At 35.6% G+C, this 16,374-nt stretch overlaps 1 protein-coding gene across 2 annotated transcripts in view; it reads right to left on the bottom strand.

Moving 5' to 3' along the window:
- The window catches only part of LOC150080636 (uncharacterized), a 76,527-nt gene that overhangs the window by 47,947 nt on the left and 12,206 nt on the right, over positions 1 to 16,374 (bottom strand). For both annotated transcript variants that reach the window (XM_090381224.1, XM_090381225.1), the window contains exons 2-3: positions 12,906 to 12,936; positions 9,508 to 9,663 (exon numbers count right to left, since the gene is read on the bottom strand). In XM_090381224.1, coding sequence (XP_090237350.1) covers positions 9,508 to 9,663; positions 12,906 to 12,936 — 187 coding nt within the window. The remainder of the gene's footprint in view (positions 1 to 9,507; positions 9,664 to 12,905; positions 12,937 to 16,374) is intronic.

Raw genomic sequence — 16,374 nt, 5'->3', positions numbered from 1 at the left:
TTTAGATCTTTATTGAAATTGCGTTCAAAGTGGTGAAGGTATAGGTTGGCTATGAGGCTGGAGCTACAGGCACCCACAGCTATACCTATATGTTATTGCCATTAAATATGTAGTTATTGAGAATGCATGCGCTTATAAGGTCGTTCCAGTATTGTTGTCTGTATGGTAGACTATTTTTATATTGTATGTAGTAGTCGTTTAGTACATTTTTTAAACTATTGTGGGGGATACTGGTGAAGAGATTCTTGAAATCGTATGTATTTATATGTTCTATAGTATATTTATTCGTGTTTAAGTAGTTGAATATAGGGCTGTTGTTGAGAATGATATTTGAATTAGTTATATGTCCGAATATAGCGTTAAGTATATGTAACAGTTTTTGGTTTGGGATTTTTGCATAGCTGTCTTTACATGAGGTGATAAATCTGAAACCTATTGGGGATTTGTGGAATTTAGGTATGCAGTATAGATAGGGGAATTTAGTGTTAATGATGGTTAAATTTAGCTTTTTGTGCAGCGCCAAAATTTTCTTTGTGATAGTATTGCGGTTGTAGGTTATTCGTTTGTATGTAGGGTTATTTAGTTCATTTACTAGTGTAGTTGTATAAATTTTTTTACATATAAAGCTATAGTTGTTGGTGGCTTTGTCTATAGTGGTTATGATGAACCTTTTATGTAGTTTAGTTAATTGTTGCTTAATGGTGGTTAGATCGAAACATTTGGTGGGTATTGATTTGTAGTGAGTTTAAAATATCTGTTTTTCAATAGCTAGGTATGTACGTGTTAGCCAGATGTGGAATGCCTCTATAGGTATATGGTGTTTATATGATAATTTTAAGCAAAAGCGCATTAGATCGTCGTGTAATTGTTTATTAATCTTTTTAATGTTGCTGATAGTAGTGTGTCTAAATTTGAAACTGTAAGATAGCAATTCGCGTAAGTGTGGGTGACCTATGATACTGAGATCTCCCGTGATGATGTGTTTGTGGTGTTTATCCTTGTAAGCATTATACTGAGGCAAATGACAGAAACATTCGGCCTCAGTATCACTCTTATCTAAGTTACAGGCAGTCTGCTTGTAGTTGCAGACGGTAAGTCCGAAAGGTTTGTTGCAATAGAACCTGGTGCAAATGTGTGCATTGTTAATACGAAAATCATCTTTGTATATATTGATGAGTTTGTTTAAGAAGATCTGGTCCAATGTGGCGTTACTAAATTTGATACTAATATATTCGTCGGTAGCCGTAGTGTTTTTACCAATCAGGAATTTAAATATATCCTTGAGTAGGTGATTCAGGTGTGAGTTGTTGTGGCTATAGGCAGTGTTGATTTTGGCTAATGCTCTGATTAAACAAAAAAATGAAACAGCAATTTTATTTTCCTGTGCAAGAAATTTATTGAATTTTTGCACAACAAAATTGTTTTCTTTCTCATACTGACTAAATTAACAGGTTAAATTTAATGTCCATTCACAAATGTCTGCCATAACAAAACTAAAAGATAAAACCACTCTTTCAATGTTTGGAAACTAATAGCTGTTTTAACTGTTTTTTACGCTGATTTCAGAAACTTAGTTTTTTTGCTTTCATTTTGGTGGATTTTGGTGTCAGTAGGCCCTAGGCACTTTTATTCCGAAATGTGCTAAAAGGGGGGGGGGGTAAAACGTTTCTTCTATTTTAACACTTCGACTGCGAATCAAGTCAATTCACGTGACTCAAGTTTCAACTATAATAAATGATAAAATGCCTGAACTGATGGAGCAACCATCACTTCGATTCTTCTAGTTTCGAGAACAGTTGCTAGATAGCATATTCATATTGAATTAAAGCTTCTAGAGTCGATTGAACACATTTTCTCAGCTCGTTTTTCGCTAGTCGCAGTGAAAAGAGTGAACTGTTGCTTTTTTTTTTTTCAATTTTTCACTTCCTTCATAGGCCCTAAAAATTGTGTAGGCCCTATGCACTGTGCCTATGGTGCCTAATGGGAAATCTGGCACTACTTCAAAGTGTGGAAAAAGGTTATGAAGGTGGCTATACCAGTTGCAATTCCCATGATTTGGCAGGAACCTACAAACCAATGATCACTATTACTTTTGCTCAGTTAATGTAGAGGGATACAGTGCAAGGAGTAAGAAGGGCATTGTATATCCTAATATTCCATCTGATATTAGACCAGTCCCGCATGGAGATAACCTGCCGATTCCATGCCCTACATTATATTGGAGAATGTAGCGGCAGCAGAGAGTGCTGAAAGGGAAGCTTCTGAAGATGAAACTGAAATCTACATGCCCGAAGACATTGAGTCCAGCCTTCAACTGTTTTCACAGCATGAACTCAATGATCTGGTAAGAGATTCATATTTACCAAAGGAATCTGCAGAACTCCTTGGTTCTAGACTTAAGTCAAAAAAATCTTTTAGCACAAGGGACATTTTTCTCATAGTAGAGATACAGAGACCGAGAACCTGTCCCCTGCTTTTCTGAGGATGAGTCTATGATTTTTTCTAATATAAATGAATTAATGAACTATTTAGGAATTAGTTACAATCCTACACAGTGGAGACTTTTTATTGACTCATCAAAGAAGTCTCAAAGGTGTGTTGTTCCACAATGGAAATAAATACAAGTCAAATCCAGTAGCTCACCCTGAACATTTGAAAGGACATATGAGAACTTGAAAAAACTGTTAACAAATAATAAGTACGAAGGACATAATTGGTTGGTCTGTGCTGACTTTTAAGTGATAGGCATGTTACTTGGGCAGTAAACTGGCTATACAAAAATGCCTTGCTTTTTTTGTGTTAGTGGGACAGTCAGGCATTTTTGTTGGACTTCAAATTTACAAACTGATGAGGGACGAGATTTTGAGGGAACTATGAATAAAAGAGAAAAACAGACATGGATGAGAACTCCTTAAGAAACAATAAGCATCCAAACAACAAAAATATAGTTGAAAATATATTGACATACTTCAAGAAGCTGGGTTGTAACATTAGTTCCAAGGTACATTTTTTACACACCCACATCAACTACTTCTCAGAAAATCTATGAAGTGCCAGTAAAGGACAGGGTGAGAGGTTTCAACAGGACATTAAAGACATGGAGATGAGGTTCCAGGGGAGGTGAAATGTCAACATGATGGATGCCTATTGCTGGATGCTAAAGAGAGACTATAAATTAAAAGGATCTGCAAGAAAATCAAAAAAAAACTAAAATTTGACCTATCATATATCAGTTCTTAAAATGAAATGAGAGTGTTTAGTAGACTTTTTAGCATACTGCCCTTTTAAGAGCATTTTCAACTTGTATTTAAATATAAAAGTCTGTTAAAAGTAGCATTTTGTTATAATTTCGGTACATAAATTCTGACAAAATTAATAAAAATTTGTGAAAAATCAAATTTTGTTTCGTAATTTTCAAAGAGACCTGACATTCTGTAAACAAAAAGAAGACATTTTTGAAATCGGCATTAGAAAATGATTCAGAAGCACCCTTTTCTGAGAAAATATCAGTGAATTTTTTTCAAAAATGCAGAGTAGTGTAATTAATATCTTAAATGAGAATTACACAAGTGTTGCAGTGTTAATAAGAGTATCTGACTAAAAATTTCTCTTGATTAATTAATACAGATGTTCTGAAACTTCAAATCTCTTTAAATCAAAATTTTAGAAATAAACAAGGCGTTACCTTTTATTCAGTCAGTAGGATTTCTTCTTTACCATATCTCCTTATGCGAATGAATTATGAAATGATACGTTGAAACAAAATTACATAATTTAAAACTCAAAATGTGTTCCTCACTATTGACACACGGACAGTTCAACACCCCAGGATCACAGTGAACCCCAACCTGATCCCAGAAATATTAAACTCCCCATGCAACCTCTAATGATTTTGTTATTTGTTATTTGGTTTTTTTAGGAGCATTAGCAACTAAGGCCATATTGCTCCGAGATATGCGGTGGTCATTCCCTGACCTTTCCGCATCCTCCGTATTTGGTGGTGACGGGCTCGAACCCCGGTCTAATCAAGAAGAGTGTGCTACGCACTGCTGCTCCTTCCCACCTGGCTACGGAGGCGCCTACCTCTAATGAAGGAAGACATTTTGTCATAAATGCGAATTTGGAATACAAATAAAATACTATTAAAATGAGATAATAGTAGAATAAAACAATAAAATTAAAAAATTCCTCACTGGAACACGAATAAAATACTATTAAAATGCGATAAAATAATGAAATTAAAGAATTCCTCCCTTAAGCGGACTAAAACTTTGACTAGTGTCATGTTCACAGGGTGGAATGAAACTAATGTAACGTGTGTGTGTGTTCGGAATCTTATAAATAGGAGATTAGTCTTTGGTATGCATGCGTTCGAATGACCACGAATCAGATTTGAGAAATGGACGATGAATGTTAATAGAATTTTTTTGTATTTTCATTTCTAAAGTCTCGGCAATCAATAACTTAGTATAATTATGTTGAATATTTAAAACATTGCCCTACAGATAGAAATAGATGAACTGACGAATAGGTTCCTAAAAAGAGAATACCCGATTACCTCTATCAATAGCATTAAATTAGAAGCTAATGACAAAATAATCAATAACAAACATAATGACAGGATTAATAAAAAATATTTTATTACAATGCCATATGTTTAATACTGGTATAGACAAATTAACAACCTTTTTAGAGGTACAGAAATGCAAACAGTAGCAAAACCGGTCTGTAAATTATATGCTACACTCAAAAATCACACGGTGCTATTGACTTCTGAACAAACACGACCTCGTCTACCACAATTCTTGTAAGGATTGTGATTCTTCTTAAATTGAATCTACCAGATGTATTTTTAAACTCGAGGGTTAAGCAACATGAAACATCAGTCCGTGCATCACATGCGAACGCATCAGAACTAGAATTCCATGCAATAAATGAAAACCACACATTCCTGTTTAATGAAGCCAAAATTGACAATGCAAAGCTTTAGTTTAATTTCAACTATTCCCTACTTTAATGACAACCAAGGATTAGACGTGTACACACCTGTTCCCTTGCACCTATTCTAATTTCCGAAAAAACGCTTTATTTTTGCCCCTCCCTTAGTCTCTTTAACTCAACTATTCAACCTAAATATTAACCAACTCTCTCTAATTAAACCATGCAGATTTATTCAAGTTGAGTACCACTTTTTTTAAGCATTTACTATTTTATTATGAAGCCAAAATTTTAAATATTCAACATAATTATATTGTTATTAATTGCCGAGACTTTAGAAATGAAAATACAAAAAAACTAACATTTGTTGTCCAATTCTCATATCTGATTCGTGGTCATTCGAACGCATGCGTACCAAAAACTAATCTCCTATTTATAAGATTCCGAACACGCACGTTTGTTAGTTTCATTCCACCCTGTGAACATGACACTAGTCAAAAAGTTTTAGTCCACTTAAGGGTTTGATTTTGGTTTTATTGGCGCAAAAACAACTAAGGTTATACTGCGCCAGTCCACTTAAGGGAGAAATTCTTTAATTTCATTGTTTTATCGCATTTTAATAGTATTTTATTCATATTCCATTGAGGAATTTTTTAATTTCATTGTTTTATCGTACTTTTATCTCATTTTAATAGTATTTTATTTATATTCCAAATGTGCATTTATGACAAAATGTCTTCCTTCGCTAGAGGTTGCACGGGGGGGGGGGGGGTTAATGTTTCTGGGATCAGGTTGGGGTTCACCGCTGCAATCCTGGGGTGTTGAACTGTCCGTGTGTCAATAGTGAGGAACACATTTTGAGTTTTAAATTATGTAATTTTGTTTCAACGTATCATTTCGTAATTCATTCGCATAAGGACATTTGGTAAAGAAGAAATCCTACTGACTGAATAAAAGGTAACTCCTTGTTTATTTCTAAAATATAATAGAACCTAGGAAAAACTGAGCATATGTAAGCTCTCATTTATGTATTAAAATCAAAATGGATTTATTTTGGTCTCCTGAACTTTATACAGTAAAACAAGGTTTTACTGTGTAAGATACTGAAAACAAGTATTCAGCAAATGAAAAAATACTTTAGCATTTAACTGAAAGTCTGTGGATGGTGACTATAACTGAGCTAATCAAAAACCACAAAATGTACAAGATTCTATTCGAGTTCATGATAAAATGCCATAATTAGATGTTGAATTAAAACAATTCAATAGATATTTTGCATCTACATTCAGACATGAAGAATTCTTTACAGGAGGAGATGTCAGGAGCTTAACAAACTCCAATGGGGAGTTAAATGACTTTGTGATAAATGAAAGGAAATTAGAAAAGAAATTGTTGAAGCTGAACATAAAAGGCACTCTGGGTGGATGGGATCTATCTAATCACATTAAGGGAGGCAGCAAAAGAGGTGAAAAAACCCTTAGCCATAATTATGAGAGCATCCTTGAATCGGGGGAAGTCTCTATGGACTGGAGATGTGGAAATGTATTCCCATTTCATAAAGGGGGGTTCAAAAGGTGATAAGAGTAATTACAGACCTGTCAGTTTAACACATGTTCCAGGGGAAAATAATGGCGTCACTGGTTAAAGAAGTAATGCAGGACCATATGGACAGGAATGCAATTATATTCCAGTCTTGTTAAGAGGCAGTCTTGTCTAACCAATCTGATAGGTACTATGATGCAGTGACCAAGGAACTATGATGAAAAAAATAATTTTGATATCATATACTTGGATTTCAGGAAGGCTTTTGATATTGTTGCACATAAAAGATCGCTGTATAAACTGGAGCAATGTGCATTAAGGGTAAGTTACTGCTTTAGATAAAGGAATAGTTAAGTGGAAGAAAACAGAGATTGGTTATCGATGGGCACTGCTCTTCGTGGATTAATGTTATCAGTGGAGTTCCCCATGGTTCAGCACTGGGCCCATTGTTATTCTCAATATTTATTAATGATATTAACGATATATTAGGCTAAATGTTAAAGTTTGCAGATGATACAAAGGTTGGCAGAGTGATTAGCAATGGTAATCTCAGTATTCTACTGCAACATGGTTCAGAAAACTTAGGTCAATGAATGGTCTGAAAAATGGCTAACTGAAGTTTAACTTTGAGAAGTGCAAGTTACTGCATATGGGTTGCAGTAATCCCAGAGTAACTTATCAACTGTGTGGAACTACACTCAGGGTAGTAGAAAGTGAAAAAGACCTGGGGTTACTGTGCAGTCAGATATGAAATTCTCTGAACAGTGCAGATGTGTTGCCAGAATAGTTCATGGGGTTTTGTCAATGATTCATATAAACTTTTCTAGTACACATAAGTACATCATTATCCCTTTGTACAAAGCCATGGTTAGGCTGTATCTTGAGTATTGTACACAGATCCTGAGGCCTCACTTCAGGAAGGATGTAGATCTGCTGGGATGATGCAGAGAAGGGCAGCCAGATTGGTGAAGGAAATAAAATGGGATGCTCTTACCTAGAAAGGCTTCAGTTCTGCAAATTGCAGCGTCTAGAAGCTAGGCACCTGTAGGGTGATCTGACTGTATTTAAGGCCTTGAATGGATTGAGTAAGCTGGATGTGAATGGCATTCTTCCTTTGCTGAGCGTACACTCATGATTGGGCATAAATTTAAGCTGAGGAAGGATGGTTGCAGGATAGATGTGTGGAAGTTTGTCTTCAGCCAGCGAGTGGTTGATTGTTGGAATAGGCTTCCATCTGTTGTTGTGGAAGTGGATGGCTTGAATAAATTCAAGGACTAGACAAATTCTTGGGGGGGAAGGATGTTTTTTTTTTGTTTTTTGGTAGTTGTTGCCGCATAGGCTTCTGTGGCCATAATGCACCTCCCACGGTTTTTGCAGTACTTTGATCCAAGCCCGAGGCGGGAATCGGAGGGGGGATTAAGGATGGGTGAAGAGTGTGTGTGTGTGTGTGTGTGTGTGTGTGTGTGTGTGTGTGTGTGTGTGTGTGTGTGTGTGTGTGTGTGTGTGTGTGTGTGTGTGTGTGTGTGTTGCTATATAAGCTTGCTTTCTTGCATCATTTGCCACTAAAAAAAAGAAAAGCCAATGTATGACAAATTAGCCTTGTCATACACTGATTATTCTACTACAAGGTGTTTTTAAAATGTGCTTTTTGAGGAATCATTGTGTAGTTATCATTCATCAAGTTGATGTGCAAATGTGCTGATAAAGGACCAAATTTCAGATTTTTATTTACCAGTGAAGTTCAACAAAAAGATTCAGTTAACTGAAATATTTCTTTATTGAACAAAATTCAAAAAGTAACATATGAATATTATCAATAATTATACACAAAATAATTAAAATGGTTTAGTAAACCAAATAAGAGAATTTTTTTTTATTATTATTAATTTTATAGCAGAAGCACAGACTTATCAAATTTCTTTAATCTATTTAAGTTCACATTACGGCTTGTTGTTTGGGTATTTTTTGAAACATCAACTACTTTTGTAAGAGATTTCTATCCATATGATTTGTATATTATGTTGTATGTGTATTTATGAGCTGACCTGCATATTATACAGGCTAAAAATCCAGAGTAACTCAAAGGGGAAAAGTTATACTCCCTTTATGCAAAAGGAGTATAACTTTCACATAAGGTCCTAAAGACAACTAGGTATTTTCCCAGTCTCCAGAGGAATCTGAACTCAAATCACTGCAAATGAGAAACAAAGTGATGAACCCAGGATACTGCCATGGAATGCATCAAGGAAGAATGAGTTTCCTCTAGCATTAAAGTAAGTCATAAAAATGTGATCCCGTCATACATAACAATAGAAAAGGTAACATGTACTGAAAATAATCCATTACATACCTATTGGGAATATTTCTGGTGTATAATAATTTATAAATTAATAAATAAAAATAAATTACTAAAGTTAATATTTATTTTTTATTTATTTATTAGTAAATACTTACTAGTAAATTAATAAGAGGAGTATACCTCAATATAGTACGTGGAACACTTCCGTATGATACCCTCCAGAAATTAAAACGGAAAAAACGAAAAAATCTACAACTTACCGGTACATTAAAGTAAAATATAAATAATTAAATAATTAAAGTAAAATATAAATAATTAAATAATCAATTCAAAATCAATTCAAAACAATTAAAATTCAAATTAACGCAATTAAAAGAATCTAACGAAAATATTCAAAACGATAATCGTTTTGAATATTTTCGTTAGATTCTTTTAATTGCGTTAATTTGAATTTTAATTGTTTTGAATTGATTTTGAATTGTGTTGAATTGATTATTTAATTATTTATATTTTACTTTAATTATTTAATTATTTATATTTTACTTTAATGTACCGGTAAGTTGTAGATTTTTTCGTTTTTTCCGTTTTAATTTCTGGAGGGTATCATACGGAAGTGTTCCACATACTATATTGAGGTATACTCCTCTTATTAATTTACTAATATTATTATCAACGTAGAACATATTGAGTATTACAGCTCTGATTCATACTATCTAGTAAATACTTACATATGAAATTTCTATTCCATGCTCTCTCAGTTCCTCTCCTATTTCTCCAGTGGCCAGGACATTAGTGATTGCTTTCATAAATACTGAATTAAGTACATGGACTCTTCTTGAGTCTACCATAGGTTTATTCTTAAAAGGTATTGCTGTGGAATTACCCTAAACAGAACACAGTTCAAAAAATTCTTATGAATTTTAGTAACAGTTACAGCAAAAATTGACATCAAATATATATACATAAATATATAAAAGAATATCAAAGTCTAAGCAGAACTAATTGAGTCTACTTCCAGTTTCTCAACATTGTGAAACAATGAAACCTATGCGAACTTTGTTTCATGAGGCAAGGTAGAAATAAAAATACCACATGAGAATAAAGTTATACCTTGCTTAACATTTCATTATAACAACACCTGAAATATCACCTATTTTAGAGATATTAGGAATCAGCCAATTAAATAGCAGCCTCCAACTTGATTAAAACTAAATCATTGATTTAGTAAGTATTCTATATGCTATTTTTACTTGTTCTATGCTTGTTTGCTTAATTTATTGATTTAGCTTCAATTCCCTTTTAAAATGGGTTAAAAATGCTCAAGAAAGGAAGAAGCAGCATAAAAGAAAGTTAGTCATATATGATATATGACTGCAGCTTGGAAAAACCGATAGGCTGGGTATATCCAAAATTATTTGGTTTTAGAAAGCCAGGATAAGATATACAAAGAAACATACTGGATAATGCAAAACATTGGGTCTGGATAATGTTGATAAGCACAGAGGCTGATGTGGTCAATTCAATGCTTCCAAAACTTTTCTGACATTGACACATTATGCATATACCAAAAATAATTCAAAAACTTACTCAGATGTGTCAATATTATTGACCCACAAGTGTATGCTCATAACCATATGTGTATTATGCCTGTAGATGAAAGTGTTTTCATACTGATTTTTGCATGCTGTACAGGCTCAAAAACCCAGAATAACTCACCTCTACTCCCTCCGAATGAGATCAGCTAACTACAGCTTCAACTGAATAGGATCTTAGAAATTCCACCCAGACCTCTACAAACAATAAAATATCCTGCTGCCTAAGCTGCCACGAAGGACTATGATGTCATTATTTAACACCCCACCCTGTTTGTTCCTATTTAACACCCCACCCTGTTTGACAGAAATCATGGGATACCTACCTAGTAACGGGTAGGCCAACCTTTCACCCGGATAAGGGCAGTCACACGAGGCATTAAGTCCACTAGTTCACGAAAGTGCTCCACAAGTATTTCCATCCATACTTGCTGCATCGCTATCCATAATTCTATTGTATTCCTGGGTGGATGATTCAAAGCTCGAACAGACCTTTCCACAGCATCCCAAAGATGCTCCGGAGGGTTCATGTCAAGTGAACAGGGAAGGCCATTCCATGGTGGTAAAATTTGCGGAATGCTCTTCGAACCATGTTCTAGTCACCACGGCTCTGTGGAGAGGCACACTGCCCTGCTGGAAGAGTCCATTGCTCTATGGGTGCATGATGACCATGAAGAGATGCAGATGGTCTGCAAGGATGGACACGTAACCTGGACCATTCAGAGATGTGTTGACATACCAGAGGTCCCAACATGTGCCAGTTGAACACACCCTAGATCATTATCAACCATCCAGCTGCCCGAATAGTTCCTTGTTGACATGACAGGTACATAGCTTTGTGCGGTTTTCACCAGATACAAACCCTCCTGTCCGCTCAAAATAACTGGAAATGGGATTCATCAGACCAGGAGACCTGTTTCCAATCATCCAAGGTCCAGTGCCAATGTTCTTTCGCCCAACTGAGGCGTAGAGTCCTGTATTGCGGTGTTAGCAATGGGACTCTGGTGGGTCGGTGGCTCCCATAACCTACTGTGACTAATGATAGCCTGATAGTCTTGGTGGAGACATTTCTGGCACCTCCCTCATTGAAGTCGGCAGTGATTTGTGCCACTGTTGCTCTCCAGTTGGCTGAAACATGCGAGACAGACAGCGATGACCACATTCATCCACCACCTTTCTCCACCCATAGTGCTGTCCACTATGAGATGTAATCCTAGAAATGGCGTATTCCTGATAGACTCTTGATACTGTTGAACATGGATAGTGCAATTTATGTACTACCTCCCTGATAGAGTGACCCATGTGTTGGGCACCCACTATAACCCCTATTTCAAATTCTGTTAACTCATGACATTTATCCATACTGACATCAAATTATTGTCTGTGTGAATGCAGTATACCTATATACCTGCCAAGCAGTGGGTTTGTCCACTAACAAGAGGGGTGACAATGTTGCATTGCCAGGAACCAGGTATCCCATGAATTCTGTCCTTTTAGTGTACTTTGTTTCAAGCCAAAATATATAACCAAGAGTAAGGAGAAGAAAGATGTGCAGTACTAAGCACAAGCCAAGGCCACTTGAAACTGCCTACATCAATTATTAGTTTCAAAGTGAAAGTGTTTGGAACTCTACCAAGCACACAAAGAAATGATTAAAATTTTAATGCATTACTCAATAATTATATTTTAATCAATTAATTACACCAATATATGCAGTGAAAGGAAATCACAGTGAAAACAATGATATAATGCCAAAACTGGACATCACCCATTTCACAAAACTCTGATTTAATTGAACCACTATTATCTCTGCATACATTAAAAAAGTTTTCCTCTTAGTGATATTTATTTGATCCAATGGGAGAAGAGGGCGTGGCAATTACATCACTACAAATGTGCAGGTAAATAATTACATAGGTCAGGTCCAACTTTCCTACCATTAAGGTCATTTTCATTGGTAATTTTAATCTTCACAACTCTAGCTAGCTTGTTTTCTAGTAATGTAGCTGCTTTAAAGAACAACTTCATTTTTGTGCAGACTGAAGATTGGCCTTAATATCTCTCTTTATTGTTTTGAGTAATATACAAATATAAAATTAAACTCTGGAGTACCCTATAGGCAAAAAAAGTTACAAATAAAGTAAGACTTCATATGAATTGAATTAAAGGTTTGAACACAAAAATAAAAATCCATAAAAATAAAAATTTCTGTCATAATGAGGAATGGTAACATTAAATTTTACCTTTAAATAACATGATTTATCTCCTAGTACATTTATCAATATATTAAAAATTAATATCAATTTAAGATTAATATCAATGTCTTAACCACAGGTATATCATCAAGAAGCCAGTTAGTAATAACATTGAAACATATACTCTAATAGTTTAATGATGATGATTTACCTGAAGAAAGTTTTGTATCATTTATAATTATGACAGCATGGGAATTTAAAGATTAATAAAGAATAATTAACTTAATATGGTATTATCGTATTTAAAATTATTAATGGCAAAAAAAAGGAAATACATACTGGAGATCTCACAGTATTGGGCCATGTGTTGCTACAAAACAGAAAAGTTAAAATTAGTATAATGAATATATAAAACAAATCACCCAATAGAAAATTACCAAAGGCACTATTTTAAAATTTGTTTTTACATTCTTAACTAAGTTTAGCTCAAGGCATGCTTAAACTTCTTAAAATATCCCAAAATGAGTTAATGATAGATATAGATTTATAATGTAAACTAATGTTAGCTAGTGCCCGCAGGATAAGCTGGACACAAACAAAGTCAATACTAGTGTGAATAAGGACAAGGTGCTTTTATGATATGAATTGCACCCTCTCAGCAGTCAAAATGGTTGCATCACTAAAAATGTAGAAAATCTGGATGTCACTGGATATCCTGAAGGACTGTTTACAAACAATTATATACACAATAATTCTTCACCAAGGTTTCTCATATATAACTTGAAAAACAAAGGTTTTCACTATAGGTTAATCTCAGTGTTGCTGAATATCTGTAGGATGTTATAGCCCACAAAAAAATTGTAAACAATAGAAAATCTTGTCCAAAGATTGGAGAAGTAAACTATTAACCATTCCAGCTTCTTTCTATTAAAAAAAAGATTTTTTTTTTTTTCTATTTACATATCCATTAAGTTTCTTAGTTTCTTCTCAGATAACACGGCTGCTTATTCCAAATTACTGAAATAACCCCTGCAAGGGTAGGAAGAAATCTTCTGACTTTAGGCCAAAAAAAATTATTGTTTAAATAAGTCTATTTCAATGGAAAGTTGTTGTTGGTTTAGAGTTTAATGGCACATTGGCAACAAGGCCATAATGCGCCAAGTCAAAATTAAAGCTGATACAAAAAATTTGGTAGCCTATAAACTGGCTACCACGTCAAGGAGGTAAACATGATACACTCCGGTATAAAGGTAAATAAAAAAATATAAATTGATTGAGTGTAAAAAGTTAAAAACGTCAGACATGTTCTCTCTGTCACCTAAAATCTGACTGAGTGTAGATGGTTCAGCCAGATTATTAAAATCCCTAAAAAATAAACGTCGTGGTTCTATAAAAACATGACGCTCTATAAAAACGTGATGAATAGTTAAAATAGTGTTACACATCTCACACATAGGTGGGTCATCCACCCTCAGCAAAAAGGAATGTGTTAGATGACTATGACCTATGCAGAGCCAAGCAAGAACAACTTCCTCTCTTCGAACCCTGTGTAGACTGGACTGCCATTGCATGATTACAGGCTTTATGTGATGTAGTTTATTTGTGGCCTGTTCATGCCAGGAATCTTGCCATTGGGAATATAATTTAGAACGTATTATTTGCCTGTAGTCTGTATAGGGGACTGATAAGACAATGATTATCCAGGGAAATGGCTGACTTGGCAGCGGTATCGGCTAATTCATTTCCCCGGATCCCAAAGTGGCTTTGGATACAGCAGAAGTGAATGTCAAATTCTGATTCAAAAAGAGAAAAAAGCATCTGCTGGATCCGGGACAGGGCCGGGTGACGGTTATGCCTCATGGATAACAAAAACTTTTTGAAAAGCACTGCAGATCTTAATGTGATCGAGGGCTGTTTCTATCGCATGCAACTATGCAATATAAATACTAGTTTCCTGTGGGATCATATTAGACAATGTTTTGTGAGGAAACACAACAGCAGATCCCACATAACATTCTGACTTCGAGCCATCTGAATAGACTGGCATAAAGTCAGAATACTGCTGTCTATGTGATGCAAAGAGTTGGTGGTAGACAGATGGGAGCATGGTAGCCTTCTCCCAGATCTTAAGGGAGAAGTCACAAGTTGGAATATAGGCATGCCAGGATGGAAGGAATTGCCTTGGTGACCGAGCAAAGTTGTCTACCATTATGTTTAGTTCATTTAACAGTCCTTGGAGGCGAATACCAAAAGGTTTGTTGGCAGTCCGATGGTGTTGTAGAGATTTTCCCAACGTGGCTCAAAAATGGATGCCCACGTGGGATGATTGCGCAGGGATTTTAATTTAAAGGCAGATGGTTCATTTGCTTCAACGTAAAGGCTTTGGACAGGAGATGTGTGAAAAGCTACAGTGGCTGTCCGAATGGCCTGATGGTGGACTGGATCTAACCACCAATGTACACTATCTCTAGCAGAACCATAAACCTGAGACCCATAATCAAGTTTGGAACAGACAAGGGCTCGGTAGAGATGAAGAAGGGTAAAATGGTCTGCGCCCCATGAAGTTGACGAGAGGGCACGAAGGCACCCCCTTACCACATCTTGTCCTAAGCTGACGAACACGTTGTAGAAATGTCAGCTTCTTGTCAAAAATAAGTCCAAGGAATTTGACTTCTGCTACAACCGGAATGTTGTTTTGCTCAAGCCTTAATTCTGGGTCAGGATGAAGATTACGTTTGCGACAGAAGTGTACACAAATGGTCTTCTGTGATGAAAATCTGAACCCATTAGCCAATGACCAGGATGTAAGGTGATCAATAGTTTTTTGCAGTTGCCTTTCAATGACCCTCATACTGGATGAATGACAAAATAAAGCAAAATCGTCAACATAGAGGGCATTGTTTACGGTGGAAGTTGTTCGGTAATAGAGTTTATTTTGATTGCGAAAAGCATGACACCTAGGAGGGATCTTTGTGGGACTCCAGGCATGCCTCCTACTGACAAAATTCTCGAGAGGGTGTGGATCCTAAAGGTACTTGAAATTAGTGATTAGAGAGAAAGTTTTTAATAAAAAGAGGTAGGTTACCCCTAAGACCAAAGTTATAGAGGTCTTTTAATATGCCAAATCGCCAGGCAGTGTCGTACGCTTTTTCAATATCAAAGAAAACTGCTACCAGTTGCTCGAATTTAATAAAAGCGTCACGAATGTAAGTTTCAAGTCGGATTAAGTGATCCAAAGTGGCTGTTTCTTCAGAAGCCACAATGTATCTTGGAAAGCAGATCTTTTGTTTCTAAATACCATATAAGGCGAGAATTAACCATTCTTTCCAGGACCTTGCACAAACAGCTTGTCAGAGCAACAGGACAATAGTTATTGGATTTCTAGGATCCTTTTCATTGGTGGAAAGAAATCATTCTTGCCTTTGGGAAGGCAAGAATGATTTCTTTCCGCCAGGAATCCAGAAATTGTTTATTAAGAAAAATTCTATTAAATAAAACTAAAAGGTGATCCTTAGATTGTGGTGAAAGGTGTTTTATCATTTCGTAGTGGATCTCATCTGGTCCAATAGCACTGGCACGCATGAGAAATAGTGCTGAATTTAATTCTCCCTGTGTAAAGGGCTTGTTACATGGTTCTAGTCCTTTTGAAAAGAATTTTAATGGATATTTCTCTTTCGGGGTCAAAAACTGTGGGGGGAGGAAATGATGTTATTGCAGAGATTTTTGAAAAAGTTTCCCCTAGAGTATTTGCAACTGCAGTTCGATTTATAATTGGACGTCCATTGTCCTCGAGGATCACTGAAGGGCT

The sequence above is a fragment of the Mastigoproctus giganteus genome, chromosome 9 (genome assembly GCF_048544385.1).
Source record: "Mastigoproctus giganteus isolate SK-2022 chromosome 9, ASM4854438v1, whole genome shotgun sequence".
NCBI classification, from domain to species: domain Eukaryota; kingdom Metazoa; phylum Arthropoda; class Arachnida; order Uropygi; family Thelyphonidae; genus Mastigoproctus; species Mastigoproctus giganteus.
Note: the sequence above shows the minus strand (reverse complement) of the source record. Positions and strands in the feature narration are given on the sequence as shown.